Source organism: Phragmites australis, chromosome 11, assembly GCF_958298935.1.
Source record: "Phragmites australis chromosome 11, lpPhrAust1.1, whole genome shotgun sequence".
In the NCBI taxonomy this organism is placed as follows: domain Eukaryota; kingdom Viridiplantae; phylum Streptophyta; class Magnoliopsida; order Poales; family Poaceae; genus Phragmites; species Phragmites australis.
This window is the reverse complement of record NC_084931.1, coordinates 9,046,668-9,063,020: the sequence shown is the minus strand read 5'-3', so window position 1 is coordinate 9,063,020 and position 16,353 is coordinate 9,046,668. Positions and strand designations below refer to the sequence as shown.

General features: G+C 39.3%; 1 protein-coding gene across 2 annotated transcripts; it reads left to right on the top strand.

The window, feature by feature from the left end:
- Positions 1 to 792: 792 nt before the first annotated feature.
- LOC133884608 (WPP domain-interacting tail-anchored protein 1-like) lies at positions 793 to 6,371 on the top strand. 2 transcript variants are annotated; one of them, XM_062324074.1, is made up of 5 exons: positions 793 to 947; positions 1,654 to 2,163; positions 2,243 to 3,354; positions 4,283 to 4,447; positions 5,895 to 6,371. In XM_062324074.1, the coding sequence occupies exons 2-5, from the start codon at positions 1,671 to 1,673 to the stop codon at positions 6,102 to 6,104; spliced, it is 1,980 nt and encodes a 659-aa protein (XP_062180058.1). In that variant the 5' UTR covers positions 793 to 947; positions 1,654 to 1,670; the 3' UTR covers positions 6,105 to 6,371. The 2 variants fall into 2 exon arrangements, with proteins under 2 accessions (XP_062180058.1, XP_062180057.1); XM_062324073.1 differs by having other exon boundaries at positions 2,231 to 3,354.
- Positions 6,372 to 16,353: the final 9,982 nt, after the last annotated feature.

Genomic DNA, 16,353 nt, shown 5'->3' with positions numbered 1-16,353 from the left:
GGAGTGATGACGCCACCTCCACATTAATCGACACCTTTGCCGCCCATAGTGGTAGGAGGTCATCGAGGTCATCTCCTCCTACGATGACTACTCCAAGGTGCCCAAGTCTGATGTCCAATGCAAGAACTGCATCAACGCCCTCAAGAAGAAGTACAAAATGGAGAATGCCAAGCACGACTCCTCGTGGCCTTTCCCCCACCTCGACGACCTCCTTGCCCCCATCCATAGGCAAGACACCCAATTCTTCCTCCGCTGTTATTGTGCCGGTAGCGACGGTCACCCGAAGTGCCATGCCTATGATGCCACCACGCGTCAACCTTCCACAGCGGCACATCACTCCAACCCTTGACAAGGGCCAAGTGGAGGATGCCTCCGCTCCAAGAAGACGAGGATGATGTGGAAGATGAAGACTAGGATTTAGGAAAAATGGGTGCATTTAATGATTTAGGATGGGGAATAGGTTAGTACCCATTTCAATTATTAGGGTTAGGTGGAAAAACTTGATAGGTTAGTTTGAGTTGGTATGTGATAGCTATTTTTTGAGTTTGGTGGGGTTGATTCTTTAGACGTATTGTATGAGAAAGGTTAAATTAATCCGTCAGGATATCTCCTTAGACGGATACTACTTATCATATATTATATATCATATTTTATCTTATAATTATGATAAAATTTAGATAGTGTTAGATAATTATTTCTGTCCGTTTCTACCCTAATTATTGCGTTTGCACCTTGCGACTTCGCGAACATGCTTATCGCGCTTTTGCTGGTTCGACAACTGGCCTTGCCACTTGAATTCCAAGAGATTACCCTCCTTGCCACTGCATAAACCGACGCCGAACAGGCAACTGCAGCCCCACTCCTCTGTCAATCTGTCACCCGTCTACTGCAGACCTCCGCCCGACCGCCCGTGGCGCGCCGCCCTCCGCGCCTCGATCCAGATCCAGGTAATCCTTGGACCGCACCCGCACCTCTCTCCCTCCTCCCGTCGGCGTCCTGATCCCACCTGGATGGATGACTAGCTTGACATCGGATCCATCCGGACTTGAGGCGTCGATTCCTTCTTCAGTTGGTTTGGATGCGCTGGACTTGCTTCAACTGATTGCTCGTTTATTTGCCTTGCTGTTAGCCCTGATATCGGAGCACTTCGTTCTCTCTAGTCCATCGGTGGTCTTCTAAACTCCTAAATTTTTAGGGGTTCAAGTTCAAGTGATAGCTCACATGTTATTTTAATGAGGAACTGCAATATATAGTTGGTTTAAGGTAGCATATAGCATTTGCTTTCCAACTTGATCAGGTATTCCGGAGATAATTCTATAGCTACAAAGCGGTAGATGTTCATCATTGCTGTCCTTTTGGCTGATGAAGATGTGTGAATGCGGAATACTCAGTATTATACTCTGCATCAATTGAGCCTTCTGCACGCTCAAGTTTTTTAGGTGCAGTTATTTTAGTTTGAAATTACTGCACTGTCTTGGTTGCTATTGGGACACTATTAACAATTTAACTTTCTGATCTATCAGAAGGTTCAGAATTAAACGACATCTTGGTATTATGGTTTTTATTGTTTGCTGTTGTTTTTTCATTTATTCTATTTTGAACTACCATCTTAGGCCGGACTCTTGTTTTTTGTTTCTGTTTCCTAATGTGCAGGAGGCACGATAAGCATTATGGATGTTGAGAATGATAAAGATGGTAATCATTTCCAGGAAAGTGCCCTACCATATGAAGATAGAATGAATTCAGGAGGAAACAATATAGAAATTCTAACAAGAGTAGAGCTTGAACTTCCATTTGCCTCCGAAAAATTACTAAATTTGGAGATGCTAGTTATGGAAATAGCTCATCGAGCTACTGATCTTGAGCCGATTACATTTGATAATGAATCTGTCTCTTCTGAGACTGCTGAGAATGCTTTTGAGTTGGACATGTTGTATGGCATTCTTGATGCAGAAGTCAAGGAGTTAGATAACTTGATTAGTTCTCTTCAGACTGATATTAAGAGTATTGAGCATAAAGTTTATGAAGAATCTGGAGGCAAGGTTAAAGCTAAGTTGGATGCTGCTATGGTGTCTTTGAAGCAGATGCGAGAGCTAATTGCTAACATTAGAAACGAGTCTGCAAAGTTTGAGAAACCCATAGAGTTTTCACACGATAAGGAAGGTAAATGCTCGCTTCACATATGTTCTATATGCATCAACTTTATCCTTCTCTAACTGTCCATGTACAGGGACGATTGAAGGTGTTAGATGTGAAAGTGGCCATCTTTCATACCAAAGTGATCTGCAGACCGACGATCAGCGTAGAAGTGTTTTGCATATGTTGGAACAATCCATAGCAAGTGAGCTAGATCTTGAAAAACAGCTCTCTGATTCAAGATCTGTCATAGAAAACCTCAAACTGAAGCTTAATAATCATGAACAGGAAACATATTTCCTAGAGGAATCAGCTGAAACAATTTCTAGTAGAATGTTTGCAGCAGAAAATGCTTCTGAGCTACTCCTGGGAACTTCAAAGGAACTTATAAATAGGCTTAACACCATGCAGTTCCATTTAAATTCACTAAAATGTAGGGAAGATGATCTTAAGGTGAAATTAGAGCAAAGTTTGACAAAGCTGTCTTTTCTGGAAGTTAGCCGAGAGAATATGCAGGAAGAGAGTGACAAAGTGGGAGGAGAATCACCATCATTGCGGGATAAGGTCCAGGAATTAGAAAAACAGTTGAGAGAATCCAATTCACAACTGCAATTGGCAAAGGCATCAACAGAAGCAAGTCAGGAAGAGCAGAATGCTCTGCACTCTGAACTAAGCACATTGGAAAATATAATTAAGAATCTCAAAGATGATATCTCGCGAGCAGAAAGTAGAGCGCAGAATGCTGAAATAAGGTGTATGCAGCTAACTCAAGCTAATATAGAACTTGATGGGGAGCTAACTGCTCTTAAAAGTCAAAAATCAGATAAGGTTAGCCTTTTGGAGAAGAAATTTAAGGAGTCGAATACCCAATTAGAGCATGCAAAGGCATCAGTTGATGCCATTGTTGAACAGCAGAGTATGCTGAAATCTACGATGTCTGACATGGAACATATGATTGACGATCTGAAGGGCAAGGTTTCAAAAGCTGAAACTAGAGCTGGTAATGCTGAATCAAAGTGTACATTGTTAACAGACACAAATTTAGAACTAAGTGAAGAGCTATCCTTTCTGAGAGGTCGAGTAGAATGTCTAGAAAATTCATTACGTGAAGCCAACCATGTGAAGATGTCTACTGCCAAGGACATTGGAATTAGAACTAAAATTATAACTGACTTGGTCACAAAACTGGCATTGGAAAGAGAACGACTTCATCTTCAGGTGGGCACACTTCTACTTTCCAGAAAAGTTTACTATTATATATTTTGTTCTTGTTTCTGTATATGCACATATATATTGTTTGAACGTAGTTTAGAATCCATACTATACATGCATGATTCCGAAGAATTCTTGCATTGGAGCTTTTCACTTTGGTGTGCTGGACACTAAATGGGCTTGTCATGTGGATTTCAAATTTAGAGGTTAATCTCTGGTGGAGGCAGCAACCAGATGGGGACTAAATTCAGTATGCCATATTTGCACTGACATAATTGTATATATTATTTCGAATATTCAATTTTCTTGTAATCAGATGTCTAAACTGGTTGGTTAAAGATGAATTGGTAGATGATGACTTGGACAGTGGGTGACATATGTGTGCTTCTGCATATTGAAGGATCAACCACATGTGTACCCTAGATAATCAATTTAATCAGTTCATAAGCTTTGTGCTGAAGAGTTGTGATAAATAAAGCTAGCTATGTATCGACATGAAATTATTGTGTACTGTGTTTTCTATGTGTATTAAGATATTGATAAATGTCTTGGTTCTTTTTCAGCACTAGTTTCCCAGTTTATGATTTCTGTTCACTATGGTAAATTCAGTGGGGATTTATGTTCTAGAAAACTTCATAAGCAACCAGATGTTCCTAAAGTGGTTAAATCAAACTGTTTTTTTTTTTTTTTTTTTTTTTTTTTTTTGCCTATCTGTCATTTACTGCAAGGAACTTCTATACCATAGTTTTCTATGATATATGCATATCCATCTGCCAATGCCTTTTGTTAGTCATATCTATTTGAAACGGGATTTGTGATCTAGAATGAATCATGAGATACAGTAGTATGTGTTTGAAACTATCTTGAGTAATCATTCAAATCTCATATCATAGTTGTGCTAATCTGCTGTTTCCACTCTTCCTGACGGTTGCAGATTGCTATGTTAACAAAGAAGAACAAGATATTGGCTCAAAAGTGCAAAGAGACTGTTAAGGATAGCACACAATTGAGCCAAAAGGCTATTAGCAAGCACACTGAACTTCAGTCCACTGAAATAGCTGAGGAAATATCTCCAGATTTTTTGTCATCACAAACTGAGGTAACTTCTTTTCAGATGACTTATCACTTCTTCCAAGTAGAAAACAAGAGGAGATAAACTGTTGTGCCACTAGTAACTAATAGTCATCGATCTTCGGATTGGCAAGTTATTTAGGTCACACCATTGAAAGATCGGATTTGGCCTGAGCTTGGGTTGAGTTGGGCTTTGGCTGGGCTAGGTTATCCTTGGGTAATTCTTGGTCTAGACCAAGCCATTGATTAGACTGTGTTACTTACAAAAACAGTTAATCTTATATAGCAGTTTTTATGAAAAGATGTGTCGTTCAAGCTGGATTTTCATATTATCTCAGAGATTTCTACCATTTTAATAATGTGGTCAATTGAATTTCTTTCTACTTTTTTAAAGCAGAAGTATTTGTTTAAACATATTTATTCCTTCATGCATGATGCATCGAAACTTCTATCAAGATGTTAAAGAAGCATTTTTATTTTCAAAATCTCTGCCATTGTTGTGAGTTATCAATAGTTGTAATTTGTCCTTGAGAGGAAATTGATCATATTTCAAATAACATGTGTGCCTATTGTTCCTACCCTGGGCGCTTTGCATCATAGTCTTTATTATGTATGTATCATGCTTTAGGCATCGCCTAAGCGTCGCCTAGGCGTCCAAGTGAGATGCAGGGCAAGGCGTCACCTCTGCCTTATGTGCATGACTTGGTTTTACTGATGCTCGCCATCGCCCACCCTTCTCCACTCAATTCCACCATTGCCCACACCTCTCCAGCTCGATTTTCGTGTTGCCTGCCCCTCTCCATCCTGATTCCAGCGCCATCCGTCCCTCTCCAACAGCCATATCCTAGTCCAGATCATGGTGTGGAGGTGGATACCCGGGAGATAGAGATGGCTGGGGCAGCGATGAGGTATAATGGGACGGGAGGAAGAAGAGGAAGAGAGATGGTGGCGGCTGGGGAAGGGATGTGGTGAGGAGGATAAAGAGAGAAAGGGTGCAGCTAGGTTTAGTTGCCTGTTGGGGGTGGGTTGGGATGAGTTGGCTGACTTGGTTGAGTGGGCTATGCCTTAAGCTGGCCCATATATCTTCTTTTCTCCTTTACATTTCTATTTTTTGTCTAGAAAATACTTTGCTGCATCTATGGTTCTGTGTATGGCATTGCCTTGCCTCGCCTTGAGCGCCTAGGTGATAAGGGGGTGGGTCGCCACGCCTCACCTTACCGCCTTAAGAACAATGGTATGTATAATAGTTGTTCCATCCATCTGGTTGTCTAAACGCGAAAGTCTAATAATAGGAAAGAGTGTATTTGCATTGTGAGGTGTAAGTGTAGCTGTGACCTGTTGACACATTTACATCTTGGATCCCTAAGAACTAAATACTTCTTGCTTTGTTGATCTCTGCATTTGGTTAGACTCCGTAGTTGTTTAAACCTCTTGGTGCATGACAAGAATATAACTCTTGTCCTTGTGGTATCTAGGCGGAGAAACAAGCAGATCAGCTCAACAATGATGAAGGTAAGACGCACATTCCAGCAGAGGATGACTCAACTTCAGAGGACAGTCTTGAGACAGTTCGGGCCATAGAGCCACGTCTGCTCAACCAGAAGTCTATTGCCGTGGCATTTATAGTCTTCTTGTTGGCTGCTATCCTCGTATATGTGCTGCTCGAAGGTGGCAGCACAGCATGATCAGCTAATTTATGCCAGTGCAATCTCTAGTGTCAGATGACAGTTAACTCATCGATGTACAACTATTTACATATCATGTTTTCTCCTTTTCTTTTGTCTTTTCTATCTGTTGCGATGGGCAATTTTTTGTGTTGTACATGTTGTAGATTTGTGCTAGTGCCTTCAGCTTTGACCTGAACTTTGTGATTATGCATATGGCAGCGGCCCTTTTACTGTTTTTCTGTGGAGAAAAATAATGCATGGCGAGGGATATTTTTGGGGTGTTTATTTGCCTGAAATTAAAAGAATATGCTCCTTGGGGCGTTTTATTGTCTAGGAACTAAATTCCATGGCAGAAATGCATTCCATACTTCGATGCCCTCTAATTTGAATTTCGCTTATAGTGTTATTGGCATTGAGGTACATTTCAAGCGCAAGATTGTACAAATATTTTCTGAATACGTACATCGACTAGCTCATCGCCAGAGAATCGTAGTGTTACACTTGCTGATGTATGCAACGGTCCCTGACGTGTTATACTTGTGGAGCACAGCAGTTGACCTTCTATTAGTCTCTTAACGTTTTACGTGACTGAAACAGAAATATTTTAGTAAAGTTAATAGAAGCGCTTTCTAGATTCGACAGCCTAGCAGGGTTAGGCCAACTTTGTAAATAGAAACATATTCGTGACGATTTAAAAACCTTTAGTTTAGTTTTGTGAAAATTATTCCATTGAATTCTTCATCTTTCATTAAAACTCCTTTGTCCCAAAGATGGTAAGCTTGTATTTGTTCAGACCGGGGATTGAAGATTTAAAGAAAAGAACGGGAAAAGGTATTTAGCCTTTGTCAAAACTGCTGTAACTTTAATTTAAAATTCTTAAACACGGCCAGCTCGCGAAAGTTTCGAGTTCAAGGAAAAATTGAAGCCTTCCTCCAAAAACGGCTGTTCACCTATCCGAGTCGCAGAAAATATTAAAAACCGAGCAAAACAGGTTCCACCGAGACTTGAAGTCGGGTTACCGGATTCATTAGAGTCCAATGTCCTAACCGCTAGACCATGGAACCTCATCTAAATATAATGATTGGTAATCTAATGGAGGCAACTCCCCCCATTTTCTCCGGCTCTATCCCTTAGTAGCGAAAAGAGTACAGAGAAGGATAAGGATCTACCCGAGCTAACAATGGAGAACATGAGCCCCCATAATCAAAGAAACAAAGTTGCTCCCTTAATCGAAAGAAGTTTTATAACATTTGGAATTCCAGTTAAATTTCATTCAAAAGTATTGCCAAAGGTACCAGCCATTTTTATTTTTGTCAAAATCGTTTTGCTCGGGATTTATAATGAAGATTGCTTAATTCACAGCATTTTTTCGTTCCACTGGTGATGTGGGAAGATCCAAACACGAATGCCGAACCTTGGCAAACCAAACGATCCTTCCCTCTGATTTAGCGTTAGATTTGCAGATAGGAATCAAATCCACTGATTCAAATATATGGGCAAAGCAGTGCTATATATACAGTTCTAGACATATACGACAATGAGATACTCGTGTCTAAAGAATCAAATATGTAATTTTAGGGTTTGTTTGTTTGAGTTTTTGCTTTTGAGCTTTTCTGAAATGTTATACTTTTAGTTTGTCTGAAAAGCTGCTTTTGAAAATAAGATGTTGGCTTCTACAACAAATTTTTTATTTCTCAGCATATAGCTTCTCAGAAAAGCATATCTCAGCGAGCTTCTCAGTTTTAGTTTATTTTCCTCAGAAGCAGGTTTCTGACTTCTCCATAAACTATTTCTCCAGAACCCCGTTTGTTCTGGCTTCTGCCAATAGCAGAAGCAGAAAACAAACAGGACCTTAATCGGTAAGAACTTCAATTATCTGTAGAGCAACAGTTGAACTACGCGCATCAGCACGAGCAGGACTGACTCCAGCTATCAGATACAATATTGGTAAAGAGATCGTATCCAATAATGTCTGTACCAGATGTATCTTAGGTATAGGTGGTAATGGATGAACATCCAAATCCAAAGGTTTTTTTTAGGTGCATCCAAATCCAAAGTTAAGCAAAATTTATATCCAAATAAATTTGATCCAGTCCACTCCTCGTCCAACTTAAAATAATCGATGTAAGTTCGCATCCATCCACGTTCAACAGCCTGAAGTCCAAATCCAATTGGAGATTTAGGCTATATTTGTTTCCTGCTTCTGGTTCTGCTTCTGCTACTGGTAGAAGTCAGAAATCAGAACAAACGGGGTTCTGGAGAAGTGGTTTTTGGAGAAGTCAGAAACTTGCTTCTGAAGAAAATAAATTAAAGCTGAGAAGCTCGCTGAGATATGTTTTTCTGAGAAGCTATGTGGTGAGAGACTAAAAATTTATTATAAAAATCAATAGCCTTTCAAAAATAGCTTTTCAGACGAACTAAAAACACAATTTTTTAAAAAACTTAAAAACAGAAACTCAAACAAATAGAACCTAACTCTTTTTCACAAAAGTCACCTTGATGCGGCTCGCCTGTGCGGCTCCACAAGTACGGCTGTCCTGCTCCCACCAAGCAACGTGATGGGAGAGAGAGATAGGAGAAGGTGAGAAAGCAGAGAGAATGAGGATTCCCCGGTGCTCTCCGGCTCCCTGGCCCCTGTCAACGGGAGTACTGGAGAGGGAGGTTGAGGAGATAGAACGAGGGAGGTACGTGTACATGGGATTTAGGGGTGAAAACAGATATACGGATGGATAATAGTCATTTCATATCTTTATTTTTATTTTTAATTGAACGAAAATGAATATGAAAATTTTGAATACAGAAATGAATACAGATACTATAGAAAATAAATATGGTGTGAATACGAATCGAATATAAATACGGATCTGGATAAAGACTGTTTAAATTATGCATAAATTTGGATTACAACTATACCAAAATTTGATGCAATTGCGAGTATGACATGTGAGATCCACTTGTCATATAAAAAAATTTCTATCAAATATAGCCAAGTGGGATCTTATTTTGTAGATTTAATTATAAAGATAATAATGGTACAGTCAGATTTAAATAAGACTTATAGCTTAAAAAATATAATCATTTGAATTTTATTATCTCTTAGTTCTGAATCTTTCTGTTTCCGTATGTGGCTCAAAAAGGTTTCCGTTTCTGTATCCTTTTCCAGAAAAGAAATATCCGTATCCGTATCCAATCCAAAAATATCCGTATCCATATCCGAAAAAGGCCATCTGTATCCGTTTTTCCGAATACGGAGCGGAAAATATCTGCTCCGTTTTCAAGCCTAATTGAACTATCCAAACTTTATCCAGTATCCATGTTTATCATTGGACTTTGTGTTGTAAATAATGTGATATCAACATGAGCTAGTATTTCAAACACATTCCATTTAGTATAATAATGAGTAAACAATCTAGTACATAAAAAATTAACATAAACATAAAGATGATAAGCTTATTACAGAACATAGCTCCTATGTCAATGTTGCACATAATTGAACCAGCAAAAAGGAGAAATAAAACTGAAACAACTAGTATAATGATCAGGTTGACTTTCATCAATTTGTACTATCAGGTATTAGCCAACAAGAGCCTAGAAATTTAGCCTGCTTGACACACAATGTTTGATGCTAGTTTTCTTATCTCCACAATGCCAAGGTACAGTGTGATCACGCAGATTAAATTAGACAATTATCTAAGCTAATTTTCCCAAACAAACTAAAAAGCAAAATAAAAAACCAGACAATCATCAACGTGAGTACAGCACATGCACCAAACAAACTAAGAAATTTGCCCTGATTACTACTCACGTAGGAACAAACATTCAAAGTAGTTCAAAAGGCAGGGCAAGGCACGACATTGTCGCCACTGTCTGCCGTCGCTTGTGCCACAGTCTCGGTGGCTAGGAAGATGGAGATACATGCCCCTTCCTCACGATGTAGCACACCGTGATGCAAAGTCAAGCCTAGGATACAACTTCTCAAGATTGCACCTCCAAGACTTGGTGAAGCAACCTTCCTTCTCCCCTGAACCGTGCAAAAAAACCTTGCCGAACACTGGCAAGCTCATCACCGATTTGTTGTAGAACCAGCAGATAACAGAGGGAACAAAGGGTGCTCTTGATTGATGTTGTTTCTGTATCCTTGAGAAGAGCCTGTGGGAGAGAAGATATATGGGAGAGGAAGGAATCGTCATCATGTGCCCACCTCCACGTGAAGCGTGTGATGGACATCACCGCCACCACTCCCATTGATGAGAACGAGAGGACTAAGGAGGACTAAGCCTTGATCCTAAGTCTTGGCATTAGAGCTTTCACCCAAGTAGAAACATGTACAAGGCAAATTTTATTTAGCTCTCTGTTAGGACTTTTTGGTCATGTCCTTAGTATCTTTTCTTATGAGCATCTTCTAGAAGTATACCCAAAACTCCCATTGATCATGACCTCATGATCATGCTCGCATAAGTGAGTCTACCCAAAACTCCCATTGATCATGACCTCACGATCATGCTCGCATAAGTGAGTTCCCCTTGGAGGCCTACAGGACAACTACTATATATTGGCAAGCAGCACCGAACTTCTTAAGAGCTTGTAGCTCAACCTACCATACAGTAAAGCACTGCAGCTAATGGTACATTAGTTATGCTCTTTATCTGTACAACTTGTTTTTACTAGAGCCTAGTTCTCGGGGATCTCCGGTCTCCTAGGATAGGTTAACATCGATGTGAACCTTTATGTTGGTATGAACCCCATTCCTTTGGATGCTACAAGAGTGGCCTCCCGCATCATAACTTTGGTGAAAGGATCGGCCAAGTTTCATTCAGACCGGATGTATTCTATAGTAATGACACCAATCTCTCTGAGATGCCTTAGTGACTTTAGTCACCTCTATATGTGCTTCAAAGACTTCATATTACCTTTCATACTCTTCACCTTCACCAAAATAGTTTGGTTATCGAAGTAGGTAAGAATGGATGGAATGGGTTTTTCTAGCTCTGACAGGTTAGAAAGGAGCTCTCTAATCCATTCTACCTCTACAGCCACTAAGTCGAGTGCTACTAACTCATCCTCCATTGTGGAATATATAAGGATAGTATGTTTAGAAGACCTCGAAGATACATCCCCACCTGCTAGAGTGAAAACATAGCCACTTGTAGCCTTCATATCAACCGAGTCATTGATCCAGTTAGAAGCACTAAATCCTTCCAAGATTGTAGGATGGCTGATATAATGTTTCCCAAATTTAATGATCCCTTTAAATATTTGAGAACTCGCTATAGTGCTATCCAATGATCATCTCCTGAGTTGGATGTATAAAAACTCAACCTGCATACAACATATGAGATGTATGGCCTCGTTGCACTGGCTAAGTACGTTAGGGAACCTATAATTTGTGAATACTTAAGCTAATCTTTTCCTTGACATGTATGCTTTTTAAGCTTTGCGTTTGGATCATAGGGTGTGGCAACTGGCTTGTAATCTAGAAGACCAAAGTGAGTCAAGACTTTGTCCAAAAAATAGGATTAAGACAGTGTAATCCCATTATCACCCTTTATTAGCTTGATGTTCAAGATTACATCAGCTTCCTTCAGATCTTTCATGTCAAAAATCTAGGAGAGGATTGACTTTGTTTGATTAATCACCTTCATGTTGGTCCCAAACAATAATACGTCATTCACGTATAAACATATAATGACACATTCACTCCCCTTGAATCGATAGTACACACTTATTGGCTTCGTTTACACAAAAACCAAGAGATGTCATCGTACTATCAAATTTATCATGCTACTGCTTGGGAGCTTATTTTAGGCCATATAGTGATTTAATAAGACGACAAACTCTCTTTTCCTATCCTTTTACCACAAATCCATCTAATTGTTGCATATAAATCTCCTCATCCAGCTCTCCATTTAGGAAAGCGGTCTTTACATCCATTTAGTGTACTATGAGTTTATATGATGCAGCCAATGCCAAAAGCACTCAGATTGTGGGTAATCTAACCACAGGAGAGTAAGTGTCAAAGTAATATTCACCCTTTTTTTGTCCTTAGCCACTAAACAGGCATTGTACTTTTCAATTGTACCATCGGGTCTTGCTTTCTTTTAAAGATCCATTTGGAACCCACTGGCTTGCAACCAACTGGAAGATCTGCTATCTCCTAGGTTTTGTTAGAGATGATAGAATCCATCCCACTACAAACTGCGTCCTTCCAATACTACGCATCTGGTGATGCGTATGACTTAAAAGACTTTGTGTTCATCATCCACGACATAGGTGACATAGTCATCGCCGAGGGACTTTTCGATCATTTGCTTCTTACTCCTTCTCAACTCCATATTTGGAGCTATGTCATCGACAAATAGAGGACTACAGTATTCATAAGAACCATTTGGTGCAATGACTTCTTTCGCTCTCATGGGAAAGATACTCTCAAAGAATGTCGCATTGTGGGACTCCATCATTGTATTAACAACAATGTCTAACACCTTGGACTTGAGACTAGAAATATATAGCATGTGCTATGATGAGCATACCCAAGAAAAACACAATCTATAGTTTTCGGATCAAGCTTCCTTTTCTTCAACAAAGGTACATGCACCTTGGATAAATAACCCCAAATATGAAGAAATGTCACATTTGGTTTACTCCCCTTCCATCCTTCATAAGACGTAACCCCGCAATTGTGCGACATGACCCGATTTAGGACATAGTTCACTGTGAGAACAGCCTCACCCCCACCATTAGTTGGTCATACCTGAATTTTGTAACATGGCATTAGCCAAGTCACTTATTGTTCGGATCTTTCATTTAGCCACTTCATTAGACTGGAGTGAGTATGGTGGTGTAAATTCATGAATTATACCACCTCTTAATTATCTTTCCAAATTAATTTTCAACTTTATCCTTAAATTTCTTAAAACAAGCTAGTGCTTCATCTTTCATCTTGAGTAATACACATAACAAAATTTTGTGGCATCATCTATGAGAATGAAGAAATAACATTTGCCACCTTTTGTAATTATTCCATTCATTTCACATATGTCAGAATGGACCAATTCAAGTAGCTAGGTGCGTCTTCCCTAAACCATGTGAAACGATTTGTGAGGCTACTTAGCCTACACACACACCTCACACTTTTGGCATTTATCATAATTGTATTTAGAAATTAGCTCCATTTTGCTCAATTGCACAATTGCTTCATTATTAACATGACAAAGGCGTGAATACCACAAATCAATATTATTATTATTGTATGAAGAATGAAAAATGTTATCAAGAATTGAAATGCAGAACATGCCTCCACAGTAATAACCTCTTCATACTAATAAGACAAATTTGGTCAACATGACTTATTGAATTCAAAGACTAATTTTATTCCTTGACAACACATGATTGACCCGCTCAACAAATTATGAGTCAATGCAGGAAGGTACGAACAACATGCCTTTGAGATCAAGCATCTTGCCAGAAGTCAACTTCAAGCTCACTTGTCCTACACCATGTACTGTTGCCATGGCACCATTGCCCATCAGAACGGTTCCACCTGTTGCACCTTGTAAAGAAGAGAAACATTAGATTAGCATATATGTGTCTAGTAGAACCCGTATCAACCCACCAATTATGTGATGAATCTGTCATGAAGGCCATGGCCATATGCATGTACTCATTAGTGGAGGTGACTATACCGGGTTTATCGGCCATTGCAACAGCCACATGAATAGGAGCTTTGGCTCCCTTTTGCTATTTAGGTGTAGGACCCTTACCCTTAAGGTTGCAGTATCGATTGGCCTTGGGGCTCAAATCACCACACACATACCAGACAATCTAACACTTCTTCTTCATAGACATAGTCTTGACATTAGTTGCAAGAGCAGACTTATTGTCTTTTTTCATTTTCTTGCATGGGTTTTTGTGCTCAACAAGGTTAGCTTGAACATGAGCCTTTTACCCCACTATAGCCAACATTTGACCTCTCTTGAACATTGATAAAAGCAGTGAGCTCATTAAAAGTCAGACGTTGCTTCAAGTGTCGACTCGTTGTGAAAAAGTCACACCAAGAAAGAGGCAATTTGGCTAGGTTGACATTAATCTGGAAACCTTCTGGAAGAGCACACCCATACTGACCCAAGTCACGTGAAGGAGCTATAATTCATGGATTTGCTCCATAATAGGCCTGCCCTCAACCATTTGGTAGTTCAGATAGTTTGATGTAGTAAAGGACTCATTCATATTATCACTTTTAGCATATATCTCATTGAGCTTCTCCCAGACTTTTCGTGCATGCGTGAAATTCACAAAATTCACATACATGTCAAACAGTCAGTTTGATAGGATAGCTAAGATGTGCACCATTGTTGAATGCTCACTACCTCAGAACGGTTTATCACAGACGGTTGTTAAACCCTACCACAAACATGTTTCATTTCCATCTGTGCAAAAGTGTCTATGTTTTCGAGCTTGTCACAGACGGGTATCTTTCTGTCTCTATATAGGTACACACAGACAGGTCTAATTAACAACTACGTATGTAATATGGCTACACAATTGTTAGTTTCACAAGTATCATAGACAGATTTATTGTTGTAACCGTCTGTGTATATACTATGACAGACGGGGTTTTTCAATAATCATTTTTGTCCCTGAGATGATTTCAGACGGGGATTGTAGAAACCGTCTGTGTCTCTGAGATGGTTTCAGACAGGGATTGTAGAAACCGTCTGTGTCTGGATTATGGTTGAGACGGAGTTCGTAAGTAACCATCTGTGTCATGTGACATAGACTGCCTTTGAGGGAAAATTTCACAGACGTGTTACTCTAAGAACCGTCTGTGTGTAAATATTTTAGACATATTGGTGTAAATACCGTTTGTGTGTCCCTATACCCCCTAGCTCCAATTTTGGTCCCAGATAGCCTTCTGGACATATTACAATATCAGAACATTATGTACTATATATATAGGCAATTAATACAATAGACACATATGACAATCACATACACAAAATTAAAGATAACTCATTATCAAAGTTACACAATATACAACACTCTTTCACACATGTACATAACTCATTAACAAATTAGTTCCACAATGTAGCATACACATCACATACATCACCAATCTGAGTGAAACTCATCTTTTGGGTTTATTACTTGAGAAATTAAGAAAAGGGTGAATTGTTCTCGGATTTCAACAAGTGTTGCAGTTGGTAGTATAGTTGTTGGTAGTCTGAAAGTCTCTCAATAGGGAAAATATGTAAGTAATTAGCATGTGTAGATGAAGATTGACCTAAAAGTGATGATGTACGACCTTTGGATCTTGATGGTTGTTCATTTCAGTGATTCACTGCATGTGGTAGACAATGTATAAGCCACATGTGTTACCTGGTGGTTGCTGGTAGCACTGAAAAGCATAGAAATATATATGTGTAAAGTCAATAGAACACATAGAAACAATAAGAACGTATTTAAAATATTTTACTATGCTGGGTATTTGAAGGAATGGTTCGGTTTGGTTGGTCCTTTCGGCTGTGGACCTCAGGTGAGGTGGATGTATGCTTCAAAAGATCTACAATCATGCAAGAAGAATATAAATTTAAGTGCTACAAGATGAAACAAAAAAAACCTCAAATGAATTGAGTGAAGTCTAAGAGAACTCATATGTCGATAAGATTTTGCAGTGCAACATATTTACGTGATTGTGACTTTACGGAATCCATGTACCACACCTTGTAGACTTTAGGAATTATGACCACTAAAACCCAATGCCTCCCCGGGTTATACAAAAACATAAGTATTCCTTGCCCTTGCAATACGACATTTGTTGTATAAGGTGTTTAGCGACCGTGTCTCATCAGCCCTAGTGCTTTGTAGGGACAGAATACTAGGGTCAAGATATGCAACAGGTTGTTTATTCACCCAATTTTTTTGTAGTATATGCCAATATATATACATACCAAATGAGTTAGATGCCATATGTATAGTAGTATGAGTGACTGAAAGGTACATTTGAAAGTCCTTACAATGCAAAGGCCCTCAAAAGTGACATTTTTAGTGCATCAAGGGTAAAGAGGTCATATAAATCATTTAAGCCGATAGGGAAGTAGCCTCGATTGCCATGGTAGAAATGGTTTTTGCCTAATTTGACAAAGACTTATGCCCTTCTCCTCTTGCATTGGTCCATGTAATATTTATGGAGAGATGTACATGCAAGACCTGCCGCTGCGAGTTCAGTAGCATAAAGGGTCGGTTCTCTATACTTGAATTTTGGGTTTGT